The sequence below is a fragment of the Enhydra lutris genome, unplaced genomic scaffold, assembly GCF_002288905.1.
Source record: "Enhydra lutris kenyoni isolate GAN:26980312 unplaced genomic scaffold, ASM228890v2 scaffoldscaffold27, whole genome shotgun sequence".
NCBI classification, from domain to species: Eukaryota; Metazoa; Chordata; class Mammalia; order Carnivora; family Mustelidae; genus Enhydra; species Enhydra lutris.
In genome coordinates, this window is record NW_019154111.1 from 1947547 (window position 1) to 1961920 (window position 14374).

A 14374-nucleotide genomic window follows, 5' to 3' on the forward strand; every position below is an offset into this window, starting at 1 on the left:
GAAACCTAAATCTCCAGGAGAGAAAGGCCCAGAAAAGGCCTGGAGTAGAGGTGGGCTCTCCCCACTCCCCAGGAGGCCCCTCAATCCCGAAAGCCCAGCCAACGCTTCCCCTCCTGGCCCACATTCAATCTCTCAGTCTAGTCTGACCTGTCCAGGTCTTTCTATAAAGGGTCATCAGGTGTCCCAAAGTCCAAAGGAGGCCTCTCCAATCTTTGAAAGCCTCCCCTTTCTGGACTGGCCTGGGGGCAGGGAGAGAGACCCAAGAGGGGAAGGGGTTTAAGCCAGGCCACAGCTGGAAGGCCGGTCTGCTGGCCTGTCTCTTTAAATCTCAGGTAATTTGGGAGGAGGGAGGGAGTGTCTGCACAGCTCGGGCTCACTCCTGGGAGGAGCTCCTGAGGAGGAGCCAGCCCCAGAGGAGGGAGTCTCAGTTTTGCCAAGTGTAGGAACCTCAGAGCCCTCTGCAGTCTGGCTCAGGCCTCAGGGAGACTCTGCAGGGACCCCAGGAGGTAGGAGACTGGGAGACGGGACCTCTCCAGGGAGAGGGCAGGCCGGCCCTTGGGGGAGCTGATGTGGCCCCAAGGCTGAGTCCTGTTGGGGTCTGGCCTTGGCCTCAGCCCCCCAAGGAGCCGGCCCTACACTCTATGGGGTTGCCGCTGCCCAAGGAGAAGGGGCTCATTCTCTGCCTGTGGAGAAAATTCTGTAGATGGTTCCAGAGACAGGAGTCGTGGGCTCAGGGCCGAGATGAGCAGAACCTGCAGCAGCAGAAGAGGTAAGCTTCAGTCTGCTTCCTCTGCACCCCCAGACATGCCCCTTACCCCTCCCCAGCTCCTCTTCTTTCCTCCTTCCCCTTTCCCCCTACCCTTCCTTTCCCCCAGTCTCCCACTCTCTCAGTCTTTGTTTGACACCACTATTTGAACAGACTGTGCTTCCAGGTCTGGCTCCTTGGGATTATTTTGTCTCAAAGGTCTTGGCCTCTGGGGCCAGAGCTCCCTAGGATGCCAGGTGGGAGGGGAGGGGACTGGCCCTGACACAGGTGCCCACTATCTTTAAGCTCCTATTCAATTATGTAAGCTTCTTGTACTTCCCTAAAGGCCAGCTACCTTGCTGGGCCTTGGAAAGATTGTGGCATCGTGGACCCACCACCCCCGAGATGCTGGTGGGTCAGGACAGTGCCCCAATTCTCTACTCCCTGCTCCTAGAGCAGTCTCTCCTACAGAAACATGCAACGCATACATGTACCCATAGGGGAGTGGATGACTAGGGCAGGAAGGAACTGCAGACATTAGTAACCACAGGAGACAAAGTGTGACTGTGGTTGTCACTGCTCTGCATTATCACCGCCATCAGCCGTTGCCCAGGGCCCTGCTGAATGCCAGGCACTGGGGGGTCACGGAGCTGACCAAAGCAGGGACCCAGCCCTGGCGTTCATGACTCTCTACTGGGGCAAGGGTGTGGGTCCAGTACCGGAGTGCTCGCCCACTCTCTCATTTGGGCTAAGCAACATGAGAGGCTCTAAAGTTTGAACCCCAAGAATATTGCACCTGTTGCTTCCAGCCCCTGAAACATCCGTAAACTCTGATGTCTGCTCGCCCACCCCCCGGGAGGGAGAGGAGAGGAGAAAGCTTGAGGCTGTCTCCACAGGAGATGGCCTCTCCAAAGACTCCCCGGGCCTCCCCACCCGAGAGCTGGCATGCTAGCAGGAAGTGCTCCTGTCCTGGTGTTCCCCAGGGGTCCCTAACAAGGCAGATAATACATCCAATTCATAGAAGAAAGCCCAAGGATTTTGAAGGATTTTGTATCTGAGGGTCTTTCTCCATCTCCGAGAGCGGAGGCCTGCCTGAGCCTGACTGGGAGTGGCTGTGTTTCTTCTGCCTTTGCCCCAGGATTCTGGGCTGGGGGCGTGCTCCTTTCCAAGCTCTGGCTTTCCCGACTCTCACACCAGCCACCCACTTCTCTCCCCCCAGGCCTGGGAGAGTGGGGGCTGGGTGCATGTTTGGCTGATGACATCTTTCAGCACAGAAGGGCACTGTTGTTGGAGAAGAGGCCATCCCTGGTTCCTTCTACTCCTCCCTTCCCACTCAGGACCCTGGGGCTGGGGGAGCTAGACACAGAGCACAGAAAGGCCTGGGGCTTGGTAGGGACGGCAGAGCTGCCCAGTGTGCCAGCAAGGCAAGACCAAGTGAAGGACCACAGCCTGGCTGCTTCCACTTGTCTTTTCTGCCCCTATCCCTTCCCCAGACCATTGAGTGGGCCTCCTCCAGGAACCTTGGTCCAGGAAGGCCTGATGTTGCCACTTTCCTGATCTCTCTGTCTGGTTCCACAGTTTCTTGGCCTTCTCTTTCCCCCGCAGAGCCTGGAGTATTGACTCCCTGCCCGGTGGGCATTCCCAGGAAGGACACGGAAATGGCCAGAAAAGGAAGTATCCTAGGCTATGCAGTGAGTGGCCTTAGGGGAAGATTTGCAAGCAACTAGATAAATAGAGGCCGTCTAGGTGAGGACGGTACTGATGGGCAAGGAGGCAGGCTGATGGTAAAAGCAGCAAACAAAGTAAGGAGTACCTACCTCACCTTCTATAACCCAAACGTACGGGAGGCAGGGCCTGTTCTGCCCTGGGGGACAAGGCAGGCCCAGAGTGAGCAAGTGCTGAAGTCAGAATTTGTGCCAACAGCTCAGGGGACCTCTGGTTGGGGTATCCGGGGCCGGGGTTGGACCGCAGTCCAGTGAGAAGGGAAGGCTTTATGGTCTCTCCAGGATGGTCAGGAGCCCAGCATCCCTCTCTCTCTCTAGCAGATGTGTCTTGAGTTTTAGTCTCACTACCACCTCTGCTTAAATCCACATTGTCGGACCCAAGCTGAAATTACCTTTCTCCTTTTTCTTCTTCCTCTCTCCCTGCACCTTGAATTGTCTTATTTCCTGAGATACAATGTATTAACTGCTTTTTGAGCATAAAGCACTCTGCTAGATTTGCAGAAAATGAACGTGACAACGCTGCTCTTGGGCAAAATGCACCAGTATGCATCTACTTGGGTGACAGGTGCACTTGGGGGGTGTCCTAACCAAGAAGGGTTTAAGCAGTTGTCATGGGTGCACAGAGGAGGACGCTGCGGTATCTGATTCTGCCTGGTGTGGGGTATGCTGGCTAGCTCCCAGAGGCTCCCACCTGACCCTGTTGCTGGAAATTTCTCCCTCCCTCTGGATAGTGACAAGGCTGTGATGATCACTGGAAGTTCTTCTCTGTTTGGGTACATACATGTATGGGAAGTGATGTGTCTGGAAAAATAAGCTCTGGGGTTCTCCAGTCTATCGGGACTCCGTGCCTCAGTAAACACACACAGTTGCGTCCTTGCAGGCACACGAGCTCAAACTGCAGCACTGAGAAGGGTGGCCCAACTCCAAGTCTGCAAATAACCACTTTACCCCTGAGCTCTGGCTTCCTCATCTAGTCGCCAAGAACCCAAGCTGGAGGGAAGTGGCCCATGAATGGCCAGTGCGTGCCTCCTCCCCACACAGGACTGCCCTCTCCTGCATCTGTGGTCACAGTTCTGGGCTGACCCCCTTCCCCTGAGAAAGATTGGTAAGAGCCATAAAACTAGAAGAACCACATAATTGAGTGGTGAGAGCCCGAGGCTAGGTTCTTGACGAAGCATTCTGCGTTTAATTCTGCGAGATCTCCTCACAGAGGAGATTTGGTTGTGCTGCCTCAGTTTCCTTTTCTGAAAAATGAATCATTCAGCCTGTGTCACGGGGCTGTCAGGAGCAAGAAGGATAATAAGGGAGATGCTGCTTTGGAAGCTGAAAAGCACATTTAAGAAATGAGATTTACTGTGATAAAAACCATGGTAGTCTAAAGGCAACACCCCATGTTGGCAGGAGTTTGAGGGGCTGGGTACCTCCTCTTGTCAGAGCTGTATCCACCCTGGAACTTGTAACTGAGCTCCCACATTGCGTTTGCCTTCCCCTTCCCAAATGTCACACTTGTCTGAGGGGATGCCTGTGGACATAGCCCCCTGGGCCTCTCAGCCCTCTCCAAAGCCCATCAACCCAGAGAACAGGGACAGAGAAATGGCTGAGCAGGGTCCTGTCCTAGCTCTGCCTCTGACTTGTTTAGACAGGTCACCTCGGGACTCCAGGCCTCTTTCTACATCTGGGACATGAATAGATAGATCAGGTGTCTAGCAACTTCCTAGCTCTAAAATTCTGATTTGAATTCTCCTTCCAGGCACACTGAATTCTGTCTTATTTCCAGCAACCAAATAGAAAACTTTGCTCACGTGCACATAGACATGTACACATCCGTGTACACATCCATAAGGAGGAGGAGGAGGAGAGGAGAGGACGGAGTGCAGGGAACAGGGAGAAAGGAAAGGAGAGACACTCGTGGGGTGGCCCAGAGGAAACTTCAGGGGGGAGGATCAGAGATTTGTGTTCTGTCAAAAAAATGGGTAAGGGTTTACAGTACAATTTTCACCAGTCTAACATTAAACTAAACTGTTCAATTTGATAATTAATGGTCAGGCAAAATTAAAACTTTCTACTTCCTGAAAACAGCTTCCACACTGCTATAATTTCAGGTTTCCTCCGTAATTTCCTTTTGCTACTCAATCAGTAGAGTGCTCGAAAGGCTTTACCTTTTTGTTTCCCTCTTAGTTAAATATTTAATGATTTGTAAGAAAACACACATAGAGAATTTCTCGTTCTTTTTAATGTGAAGAATCCTCAGATGGTTTATGAATAATTCTACCTGTAGCTCAGAGTTTCCCTACCTTGGCAGGGTGGACATGCTGGACAGAATAATTCTTTGTTAGAGGAGACCGACCTGCGTAAGATGCTTCTTAATAGCATCCCCACCGGAGGCCGTGAGCACCCCTCTGCCCCACGCCTGTTGTGACAACCACAAATGTCTCTAGACTTTGCCAAATTCCTTGGGGTGGGGAAAGGGGCTCACCCCTGCTTGAGAGCCACAGCTCCAAACCACTATTTGTGAGTAAGAGGGCAGTAATGTAAGTAAGTAATGTAAGTAAGTCTGGCAGTAATGTTAAGTATTCTACTAAATGAAATCAAAATTTCCCCTGGAAAGCAACGAGTATAATTCAACCATTCAAACCAGAACATATTTTTATCAGTATCTCCTCTTCCTGGTCTAGGGAGGTGTGTGGCAGAGACCTGGTGAAGATGCATAGATTTTGCTCTAGATCTAAACTTCTATGCTGGGTTGCTATGGTAGAAACCACTTGTATCTCAGGCATGGGAGTCTTTGGATGGGTCTGCTCTTGACTTTTTTTATGGGTCCCAGGAGTAGTTAGGTTTTGGAGGAGGTCAGCCTGGCTGCCAAGAACTTGACAGAGGGCTTTCTCTGCTGTCCCCTTGTGGCCCTCTGATGCCATTGCAAGTAATTGCTCCTATCCCTCAGAACCATTTCTACGCTGCCCCTTTTTTTGCTGGATTCTGGAGTTTGCTGCCCAGAAGAGACCAGTTCTCTACACACTTTGCTGGGTTGGGTCATAAGGTGATTCTTCACTTTATCTGGGGTTACCAGATAAAGTACAGGACACGGAGATAAATTTGAATTTCATATAAATGATGAATAAGCTGTTGTTATAAGTATGTCCAGATATCACGTGGGACATAGTTATATTAAACAGTTATCGCTTGTATATCTAAAATTAAAATTTAATGAAGCATCCTGAATTTTTATTTGGCAAGCTCAGATGGACAATAACTCCTTGTTCCCCAGGTCACAAGGGCAGCAAGGAAAAGAGCACGTAGCAGTGGACACTTTTGGGGACATTTGTGGGCTTCAGAGTTGTGTAGGGACCAAAAGGGGTGTCTGTAGGCCGGCCACCAACTAGCGTCCCCACTCATATCTTAGGAAGCAGGGAGTAGAATTCCGCACTTGGGTAAGAAGCCCCTTTGGATCCCTTTTTAATTTTGCCATTAGCTTTAGTCCAAATAGAGCATAAAGGCAGAAGCTGATTGAGGGAGGGCAGCAAAAGGATATAAAGATGAGAAAGAGACTGACTTCTGCCCTTAAGCAACCCTATTGTAGAGGAAGAGATAGTATAATCATAACACAGTGAAAGATGCAAAAATAAAGGGCCAGAGGATAGCATAGAAAACTCCCTGGTGTGTGTGTGTGCTTGTGTGTGTGTGTGTGTGTGTGTGTGTGTGTGTGTGTGTGTGTGTGTTGGGGGATAGAGCTGGCTCTCGAACATTTTTAAAGAAGGGGTTTGGGCAAATCGTTGGAAAGACGGTGGCAGTGGTGAAGGGGGTGTAGAAAATTTGCTTTGCAGCTGTGTTTGTATATCAAGCATACTGGTTTTTACTTAGATTATATGTTTACCTAAGGTTGGCTTCGGGGGTGGCCAATGGAGATAATAAGGAGGGCCAGTAAGGCCAGACTACCTTCTGGCACTGCTACAAATTCATTTGTTCTGCAGCTAGTGGGAGAGCGTCTACCATACGCGAAACACATTCCTAGGCATTAGGGTCACAGAACAGACAATGAACACAGCGAGATGGAGGCCCTGGGTTCCAGGTGGAAGGAGCGTGTGGCAGAGGCATCTGGAGAATAGGGTGTTCTGGGGCAGTGAGGACAGAACATCAGGTGTGAGGAGTGAATGCGGGAGGAGAGTGGAAAGGCAGGTGCACAGAAGCTAAAAAGGACCTCTGTGTTCCTTCTCTATGAGCGTTGAAGGCAGATTTTCTAAGCCATGATGGTACTGCCATTCAGAGGGGGTACCATGGCAACATGGGTAAAGATGGATTGGGGGTAAAGAGTGCATAGGGAAACTGTAGTTGGAATATTTTGTTCATGAGGGGCAGAATAGAGAATGAAGACATGAATTGATGAGGGTCAACAGGGACAAGGAGGTTGGGATCGAGTGGGGACAGAGCACTAAATGTTGAATTGACACGACCTGGTGATTGTCCATATGGCATGGGGGGTGAGGAGCTGGGGCCCACATTTGGGGAGATGTGAGTCTTGTGCTCATTCCTCCTCTCCTGACCACCTCCCCACCACCATACCAGCTCTTGGAGTTGATTTCCTGCCACTAGTCGTCAGTGTGTGAGCTCCCATTCACATAGTGGGCCATCGATGGCTAAATGGTGTTATTTCATTTAGCTCCCATGGAAAGACCGTGACCTTGGGCCAAGAGAGAAATTGAATAAAGGGGGCCCCATTGGTCTTAGTTGGGCTAAACTGTGATTACAATCTAGGCTTTTAGTTCATTGTAGGAATAAAGCTCAAAAGAGGATCTGGTGAGTCAGAGATGATTAGAGAAGATGATTTTTTTTTTTTTCCTTACACAAGGGAGAAGCAGACAGGAGTAGGAAGAAGTAGGAAGAGAGTATACTCTGACTTAAGGGTCAGAAAAAAAAGATCCACTGTTGTTTTCTGATGGAGCTCTGAGGATACGGTTGTCAGGAGGAAAGTGCTGGCAACAAGGGGCTTTGCCAGGAAGGTCTAGAAAGGAGAGCATCACACCACTGGAGGAAATCTGCTAGCCTCTGCATGTTGACTTCCTTCACAAATATGAGGGAGGAATTCCTTGTACCCTTAGTCCATGAAAACAAGGCTTATCTTGGGGGATAATCACAGGGCACTTAGTGAAGCTAAACAGGGTTGCTCCAGAGGTCAGTAGGTCAGGAGGTGAGTGAGTACTTGAGTAAAACTCCTCCCCTCCATACTTGTTACGCAGATAACACATTCACACACATTCTGGTCCCAGCACCCAGGGGATAGGAAACCAGTACTGATGCTCCACAAACAGAAAGGGGGGAAAGTTGCTTTGAGGGTAACTAACTGGTCAAGAGAAAAATCAGACAGGGCTTGGCACCCGATAGCCTCACTTCCCTGGATCAAGGTCAAGGCCGCTGAGGTGCATGGTTTGTACGTGAGGGAGCCAAGACATCTCCCTTCACTGCACAACTGGGCATGCTCACTATTGCCATCTTTCTGATTCCTTTCCCTTATAGGATCTGGGAGTCTCCTCTCCTTCTGGCTGCCAAGGAGAACAATGTGCAGGCTCTCAACAAGCTACTCACGTATGAGGCCTGTGACATGCACCAGAGAGGTAAGAGGCAGAGCCTTCAGCACCTGTACCCACACATGAGGTTCCCGGTATAGCCCAGACCTTCTGCCCATGGCCGCTACGTCCCTATTGTCACCATCCCCCTGCTCCACAGAAGCCACATGACTCTTCTTTCTGTCAATCCCAGGAGCCATGGGGGAGACGGCACTACACATAGCAGCCCTCTATGACAACCTGGAGGCAGCCATCGTGCTGATGGAGGCTGCCCCCGAGCTGGTCTTCGAGCCCATGACATCCAAGCTGTATGAGGGTGAGGGGTCAAGGGGCCCAAGATGGAGGGAAGGGGTGACCTGCTGGATATTTCAAGTCAGTCTCTGTGGTGGGTAATTTGGGGAAACCAAAGAGGGAGTCTGAGACCCCTAGTTTTCATGCTTCTCTCCATCTCCCTTTTTTCTCATCATCCTCACTGTACGACATTAGAGCACCAGCCCCCTGAAATGCAAGGGGGCTAGAGTAGGAGGAGAAGATAGCAGCTGGCTTCCCTGGGGACCCTGCCAGCCCAAGGGCTCCCTTCCCTCACACACACACCTTGGGCTGCCCTGAAAAGGAGGACAGGGTGTAGATAAGGGAGGGAACCCCGCAGGATCCTGGGGACAGACCCCATGACTGAGAGCTCTCTCTGGCCAGGTCAGACTGCACTGCACATAGCCATCGTGAACCAGAACGTGAACTTGGTGCGAGCCCTGCTTGCCCACGGGGCCAGCGTCTCTGCAAGAGCGACAGGCACAGCTTTCCGCCGCAGCCCCCGCAACCTCATCTACTTTGGTGGGAGCAGGGCCAGGGCTGGGAGGAAAGGGGCGTGGGGAGGTGGGCAAGAGCCAAGGGATGGGGGCTGAGGAGGGATTCAGCCCCGGGAAAGCTGGAAGGGGTCAGGCTTAGAGGGCTTAAGGCCAGAGCCAGTTCTCCCCATGGCACTTGCTCCATCCCTGCCTCTGGTTCTGCTGACAAGTGTCACCAAGCCCAGAGCTCAGATATGGGGGGAAGAAGGCAGTCGCTCAGGGACACTGCCCATCCCATCGGGCACTCATGCCACGGAGCCCTCTGTGTCCACAGGGGAGCACCCTTTGTCTTTTGCTGCCTGCGTGGGCAGTGAGGAGATCGTGCGGCTGCTCATTGAGCATGGAGCTGACATCCGGGCCCAGGACTCCCTGGGTAAGAGCTGGGGTGAGGAGGGGAGCTGGGATGCTGGGGGCTGTGAGGGCAGGGACCTGGACAGCCCCCAGGCCTGTCTCGGGGTGAGCAGGGGAACAGCAGGGCCTTCGGTGCAATGGCCATGCGACACCTGTGTCCCCCGCAGGAAACACCGTGTTGCACATCCTCATCCTCCAGCCCAACAAGACCTTTGCCTGCCAAATGTACAACCTGCTGCTGTCCTACGATGGGTGCAGGGACCACCTGCAGTCCCTGGACCTCGTGCCCAATCACCAGGGCCTCACCCCCTTCAAGCTGGCCGGCGTGGAGGGCAACACTGTGGTGAGGGACGCTCCCCGGGCCCTGTGGCCTCTTTCTAAAGACCCTTCCTCCCAAGCCCCCCACAGGGCGCTGTCTCTTACTCCCAACTCCGTGGCTAAATGCTCGGCCCCAGGTTTCCCTGATCCGGAGCTTGGAGAAGGGCACTCTAGAATATCTGCTCTGGTGACCCCAAGTGCAGTTCTCTTGGCCTGTCCTCTTCTTTGCGATCTTGAGAGGGTTGGTGGGAAAGAGGGAGAAGCAGAAACCAAAGGAGGTTCACGCAGCAGAGGCGTGGGGCTTGCTGACTGCCCGTCAGTGCCCAGGAGCCCGCCGCAGCCCTCTGGGAGGTGTGGTTCCCATGGCCACTCCTCACGCTGACCCTCTGACTCACCGCTGTGTCCCCCCAGATGTTCCAGCACCTGATGCAGAAGCGGAAGCACATCCAGTGGACGTACGGGCCGCTGACCTCCACTCTCTATGACCTCACGGAGATCGACTCCTCTGGGGATGAGCAGTCCCTGCTGGAACTTATCGTCACCACCAAGAAGCGGGAGGTATGGGTCATTGGGTGGGAACGAGCTGGGGCGGGGTGGAGTCGGGGTCTCTGAGCTGCTTGCTCTGTTTTTCTTCCCCTGAAGGCTCGCCAGATCCTGGACCAGACACCCGTGAAGGAGCTGGTGAGCCTCAAGTGGAGGAGATACGGGCGGCCGTACTTCTGCGTGCTGGGTGCCATCTACCTGCTCTACATCATCTGCTTCACCATGTGCTGCGTCTACCGCCCCCTCAAGCCCAGGACCAATAACCACACGGGTCCCCGCGACAACACCCTCCTTCAGCAGAAGCTGCTTCAGGTGACACCCCAGGAGCAGCAGAGCTTCCGGGCGGGATCTGCTGTCCACCCTTTCTCAGACCCGCATCTCGTTCCTGCTGGACAATCCCCATTTCTCCCCGCGCCCAGCTCTCAAATACGTAGGCACAGACATGGGACGCCCAGGTGACTCAGTCCGTTAGGCGGCTGCCTTTGGCTCAGGTCATGATCCTGGGGTCCTGGGATCAAGCCCCCAGACAATCTCCCTGCTCAGCAGAGAGCCTGCTTCTCTCTCTCCCTCTGCCTGCCGCCCTGCCTACTTGTGTTCTCTCTCTGTCAAATAAATAAATGAACTCTTAAAAAAAAAAAAAAAAGAATCTGACAGGGCTGGTGACCCTACCCAGGGAAACTGTCTTGTGCCCAGGAGTGGGCAGGGTGGATGTACGGAAACCCTGAGTGTCCTGACCATGTTTCCCTCTCAGGAGGCCTATGTGACCCCCGAGGATGACATCCGCCTGGTGGGGGAGCTGGTGACCGTCATTGGAGCTGTGATCATTCTGCTCGCAGAGGTGAGGTGTGGGCAGGATCTAGGAGGAGGCTGCTTGCCCCAGGGATCCAGTCTGAGCCGCAGGCTACAAGTGCCTTTGTGTCTTCCTGGCCCCTCTCCAGATTCCAGACATCTTCAGGGTGGGGGTCACTCGCTTCTTTGGACAGACGATCCTTGGGGGGCCGTTTCACGTCCTCATGTGAGTCTCCCTTCTCTCCCCCTTTCTCTGCCCTTCCTTCACTCCCTGGATCCTGACCCCCGGACATTCCCTGGAGAAAACTGAGAAGCCTTCTCCAGCGATGAGTGTGGCCCTGTGTATTGAACTTGCAAAGGCCAAATCTGAGTGTGTGGGTGTTGCCTCCCTCAGCCACTCTTGCTCTTGTGTCCCAGGATAATCCCAGTCTCCTCTCACACTCCTCTCTGTCCCCTCCCCTCCCAGCATCACCTATGCCTGCATGGTGCTGGTGACCATGGTCATGCGGCTCATGAATGCCAATGGGGAGGTGGTGCCCATGTCCTTCGCGCTGGTGCTGGGCTGGTGCAATGTCATGTACTTCGCCCGAGGATTCCAGATGTTGGGCCCGTTCACCATCATGATCCAGAAGGTCTGTGCCTCCCTCCAAGCTTTCTAGAGAGAGGTCCTAGAGCCACGGCTGCTGCAGACATTTTCATAAAGGGCCAGATAACAGATTCGCAGGCTTTGAGAGCCACATAGGGTCTCTCCTGCGTATTCTTTTCTTTTCCTCCTTCTTGTTTTTGCATTCCTTTAAAAATGTAAAAACCCTTCTCAGTTCAAGGGCTGTACCCAAACAAGCCAAGTAGATTGGGTGTGCAGCCGTGGTGTCTAACCTCTGGAGGGTGGAACTGTCGGGCTTCCTGGGAGACATGTGAGAGGTGGCAAGGAACAGCTGTCCAGGGGACCCATGTGGAGGTATTTTCCTTTTCCTCCTCCTTTAGATGATTTTTGGCGACCTGATGCGGTTCTGCTGGCTGATGGCCGTGGTCATCCTGGGCTTTGCCTCAGGTAAATCACCTGTGCGGGATGGGCCCTCGCGGGGAGAGGTTGGAGGAGCCCAGAGAGCCCAGAATGGCTGTGGATAAACCTGGGGGAGGTGAGATGGAAGGCCAAGATACAAGGCCTACAAGATACAATGTCTGAGGATGGAACTCGCCTTGGGGTGAGACAGAACTGGGAGTGTTATGGAGATGTGGCTCCTGGGATCGGGATAAGCCATCCAGAAAATAAGGGACTCTCAGAACCCAAAGCATGGAGCCACAGAGGGCCGGGTGGGGATGCCGGAGATGAGGGAAGTGGGACTGAATTGGGCAGCAAAGAGCTGGTCGTGGTCCAGTCACGTATGTGGTTGCCATGGTAACCCTCCATCCCCTTGGGTGGAGCAGCCTTCTATATCATCTTCCAGACAGAGGACCCCGACGAGCTGGGCCACTTCTACGACTACCCCATGGCACTGTTCAGCACTTTCGAGCTGTTCCTCACGGTCATCGATGGGCCTGCCAACTATGACGTGGATCTGCCCTTCATGTACAGCATCACCTACGCTGCCTTCGCCATCATCGCCACACTGCTCATGCTCAACCTCCTCATCGCCATGATGGGCGACACTCACTGGCGGGTGGCCCATGAGCGGGATGAGCTCTGGAGGGCGCAGGTGAGCCCCTTGGTGGCTGGGAGGGTTCGTGCAGGTCGTTCCCTCCCAGCCAGGGACTGGGGAGAACTCACATAGAAGCAGGATATTTTGACCCGACACGTGTCTCCACGGTCACTGTACAGTACACAGAATAACGCAGAGCGTCCAGAAGCACTGGACTGGCACTACTGCGGCAGTACTTGGATAGCTGGAAAGAATTCTTCATAGTTCTCTTGAAAATTAAAACCTCAGGCGTCCTAGAAGAGTCCACAAGAAATCAACCAACAAGAAATAAAGCTAATGGAGACTAAAAGTGCATTTAGTGAATTAGTCTGTAAAATCTGACCCAGAAAAATTGGACTGGTTTAAAAAAAAATGCTGTGAAAACTTCCCACAGTAACAGAAGTAATCTTCAGTAGGATCATCGTTATAGAGCCAGAAGACCATTCAAATGAATCAAATCATTTGAAAAGATACTTTAGAAAATAATTTCTCTCAACAGAATTAAAAATGAACATCCCCCAAATTGAATGGCACTTAGCTGTGCTGTGTAGGAAACACAGTTAAAAGGCCCTAAATTGGCTAAATGGGGTTTGCTCAGGAAAATATGTTTTCCATGCAAATGTATTGATATTAGATTTCTCAGTAAGATATTAGCATTTTTAAATGGACTTTATGTCTGTAGGATCAAAATATCCTGTGGCCCCAAGGATCCCTTTCTCTTTGCTTTGCCTTCCTTCCTGTTTCCTTGGACCGAGGTCTCTCAACCTCCTGCAGGATCAGCATGGAGGTCAGGTCACGGGGCAGAGAATTGCGGGGCTCATGTTCCATTGACTCCCACGGAAGTGGGTCAGTCCAGCTGATACCACCCACCCCCAGCTCAGGGGTGTCGTCTGTCCCTTCTTGGAGACCATGAGCTCCTGTGTTTCCTAGCTATCGCTTAACTGTCCTTCCTCCACCCAGCACCCTTTCCTCTCCCCACCCTTCTATCTTTCAGTCTGCACCCAACCTCTGCTGGCCCCTTCTGTCCCCACACACAGGTGGTGGCCACCACGGTGATGCTGGAGCGGAAGCTGCCTCGCTGCCTGTGGCCTCGCTCGGGCATCTGTGGGCGCGAGTATGGGCTGGGGGACCGCTGGTTCCTGCGGTGAGTGACCCATGTGGGGCCGGGCGCCCCTCTGCTCGGACAACCTCCTGCTCCCAGGGTCCCCATGTGGGCTTCCCGCTCCCTGGCCCCTCGCCTGCAGACCTGTATTGACCTGAGGGTACCACACTGGATCCCTGCTGCTAAGGCAGGGGGTGCTGGGGTGGGGTGCGCACCAGCTGCACAGGAAGGAAAAGGCCAGTTATGGCAGGAAGCAGTGAGCATAGGACACAGGCCAGGTCCGGGACCAGCCCTTCCATCCCTGGCTGTCCCTCACAGCCTCCTTCTCCACAGGGTGGAGGACCGACAGGATCTCAACAGGCAGCGAGTGTGGCGCTACGCGCAGGCTTTCCACACCCAGGGCTCCGACGACTTGGACAAAGGCTCAGAAAAACTGCAGCTGGGCCACCCTTTTGTCCCCCACCTGTCCCTCTCTACCCCCTCCGTGTCTCGGAGTACCTCCCGCAGCAGCACCAACTGGGAGAGGCTCCGGCAAGGCACCCTGAGGAGGGAATTGAGGGGCCTGACCAACAGGGCTCTGGAAGATGGGGATGGCTGGGAGTATCAGATCTGAGCGTGCTCCATCTCATGGCTGCTCTCCTTTTCCTGGGGCATCTGAAGACAACACTGAGACACCCAGAGGTCTGATCTCCCAGGTCCAGGGGGAAAGCAGAATGCAGT

General features: G+C 53.2%; 1 protein-coding gene across 1 annotated transcript; it reads left to right on the forward strand.

Moving 5' to 3' along the window:
• Window positions 1-365: 365 nt before the first annotated feature.
• LOC111152044 (transient receptor potential cation channel subfamily V member 6) lies at window positions 366-14267 on the forward strand. The gene is made up of 15 exons (XM_022510328.1): window positions 366-769; window positions 7978-8075; window positions 8221-8343; window positions 8721-8858; window positions 9147-9245; window positions 9391-9566; window positions 9953-10099; window positions 10184-10396; window positions 10836-10922; window positions 11023-11099; window positions 11340-11505; window positions 11858-11924; window positions 12302-12570; window positions 13590-13696; window positions 13988-14267. The coding sequence occupies exons 1-15, from the start codon at window positions 642-644 to the stop codon at window positions 14265-14267; spliced, it is 2175 nt and encodes a 724-aa protein (XP_022366036.1). The 5' UTR covers window positions 366-641.
• Window positions 14268-14374: the final 107 nt, after the last annotated feature.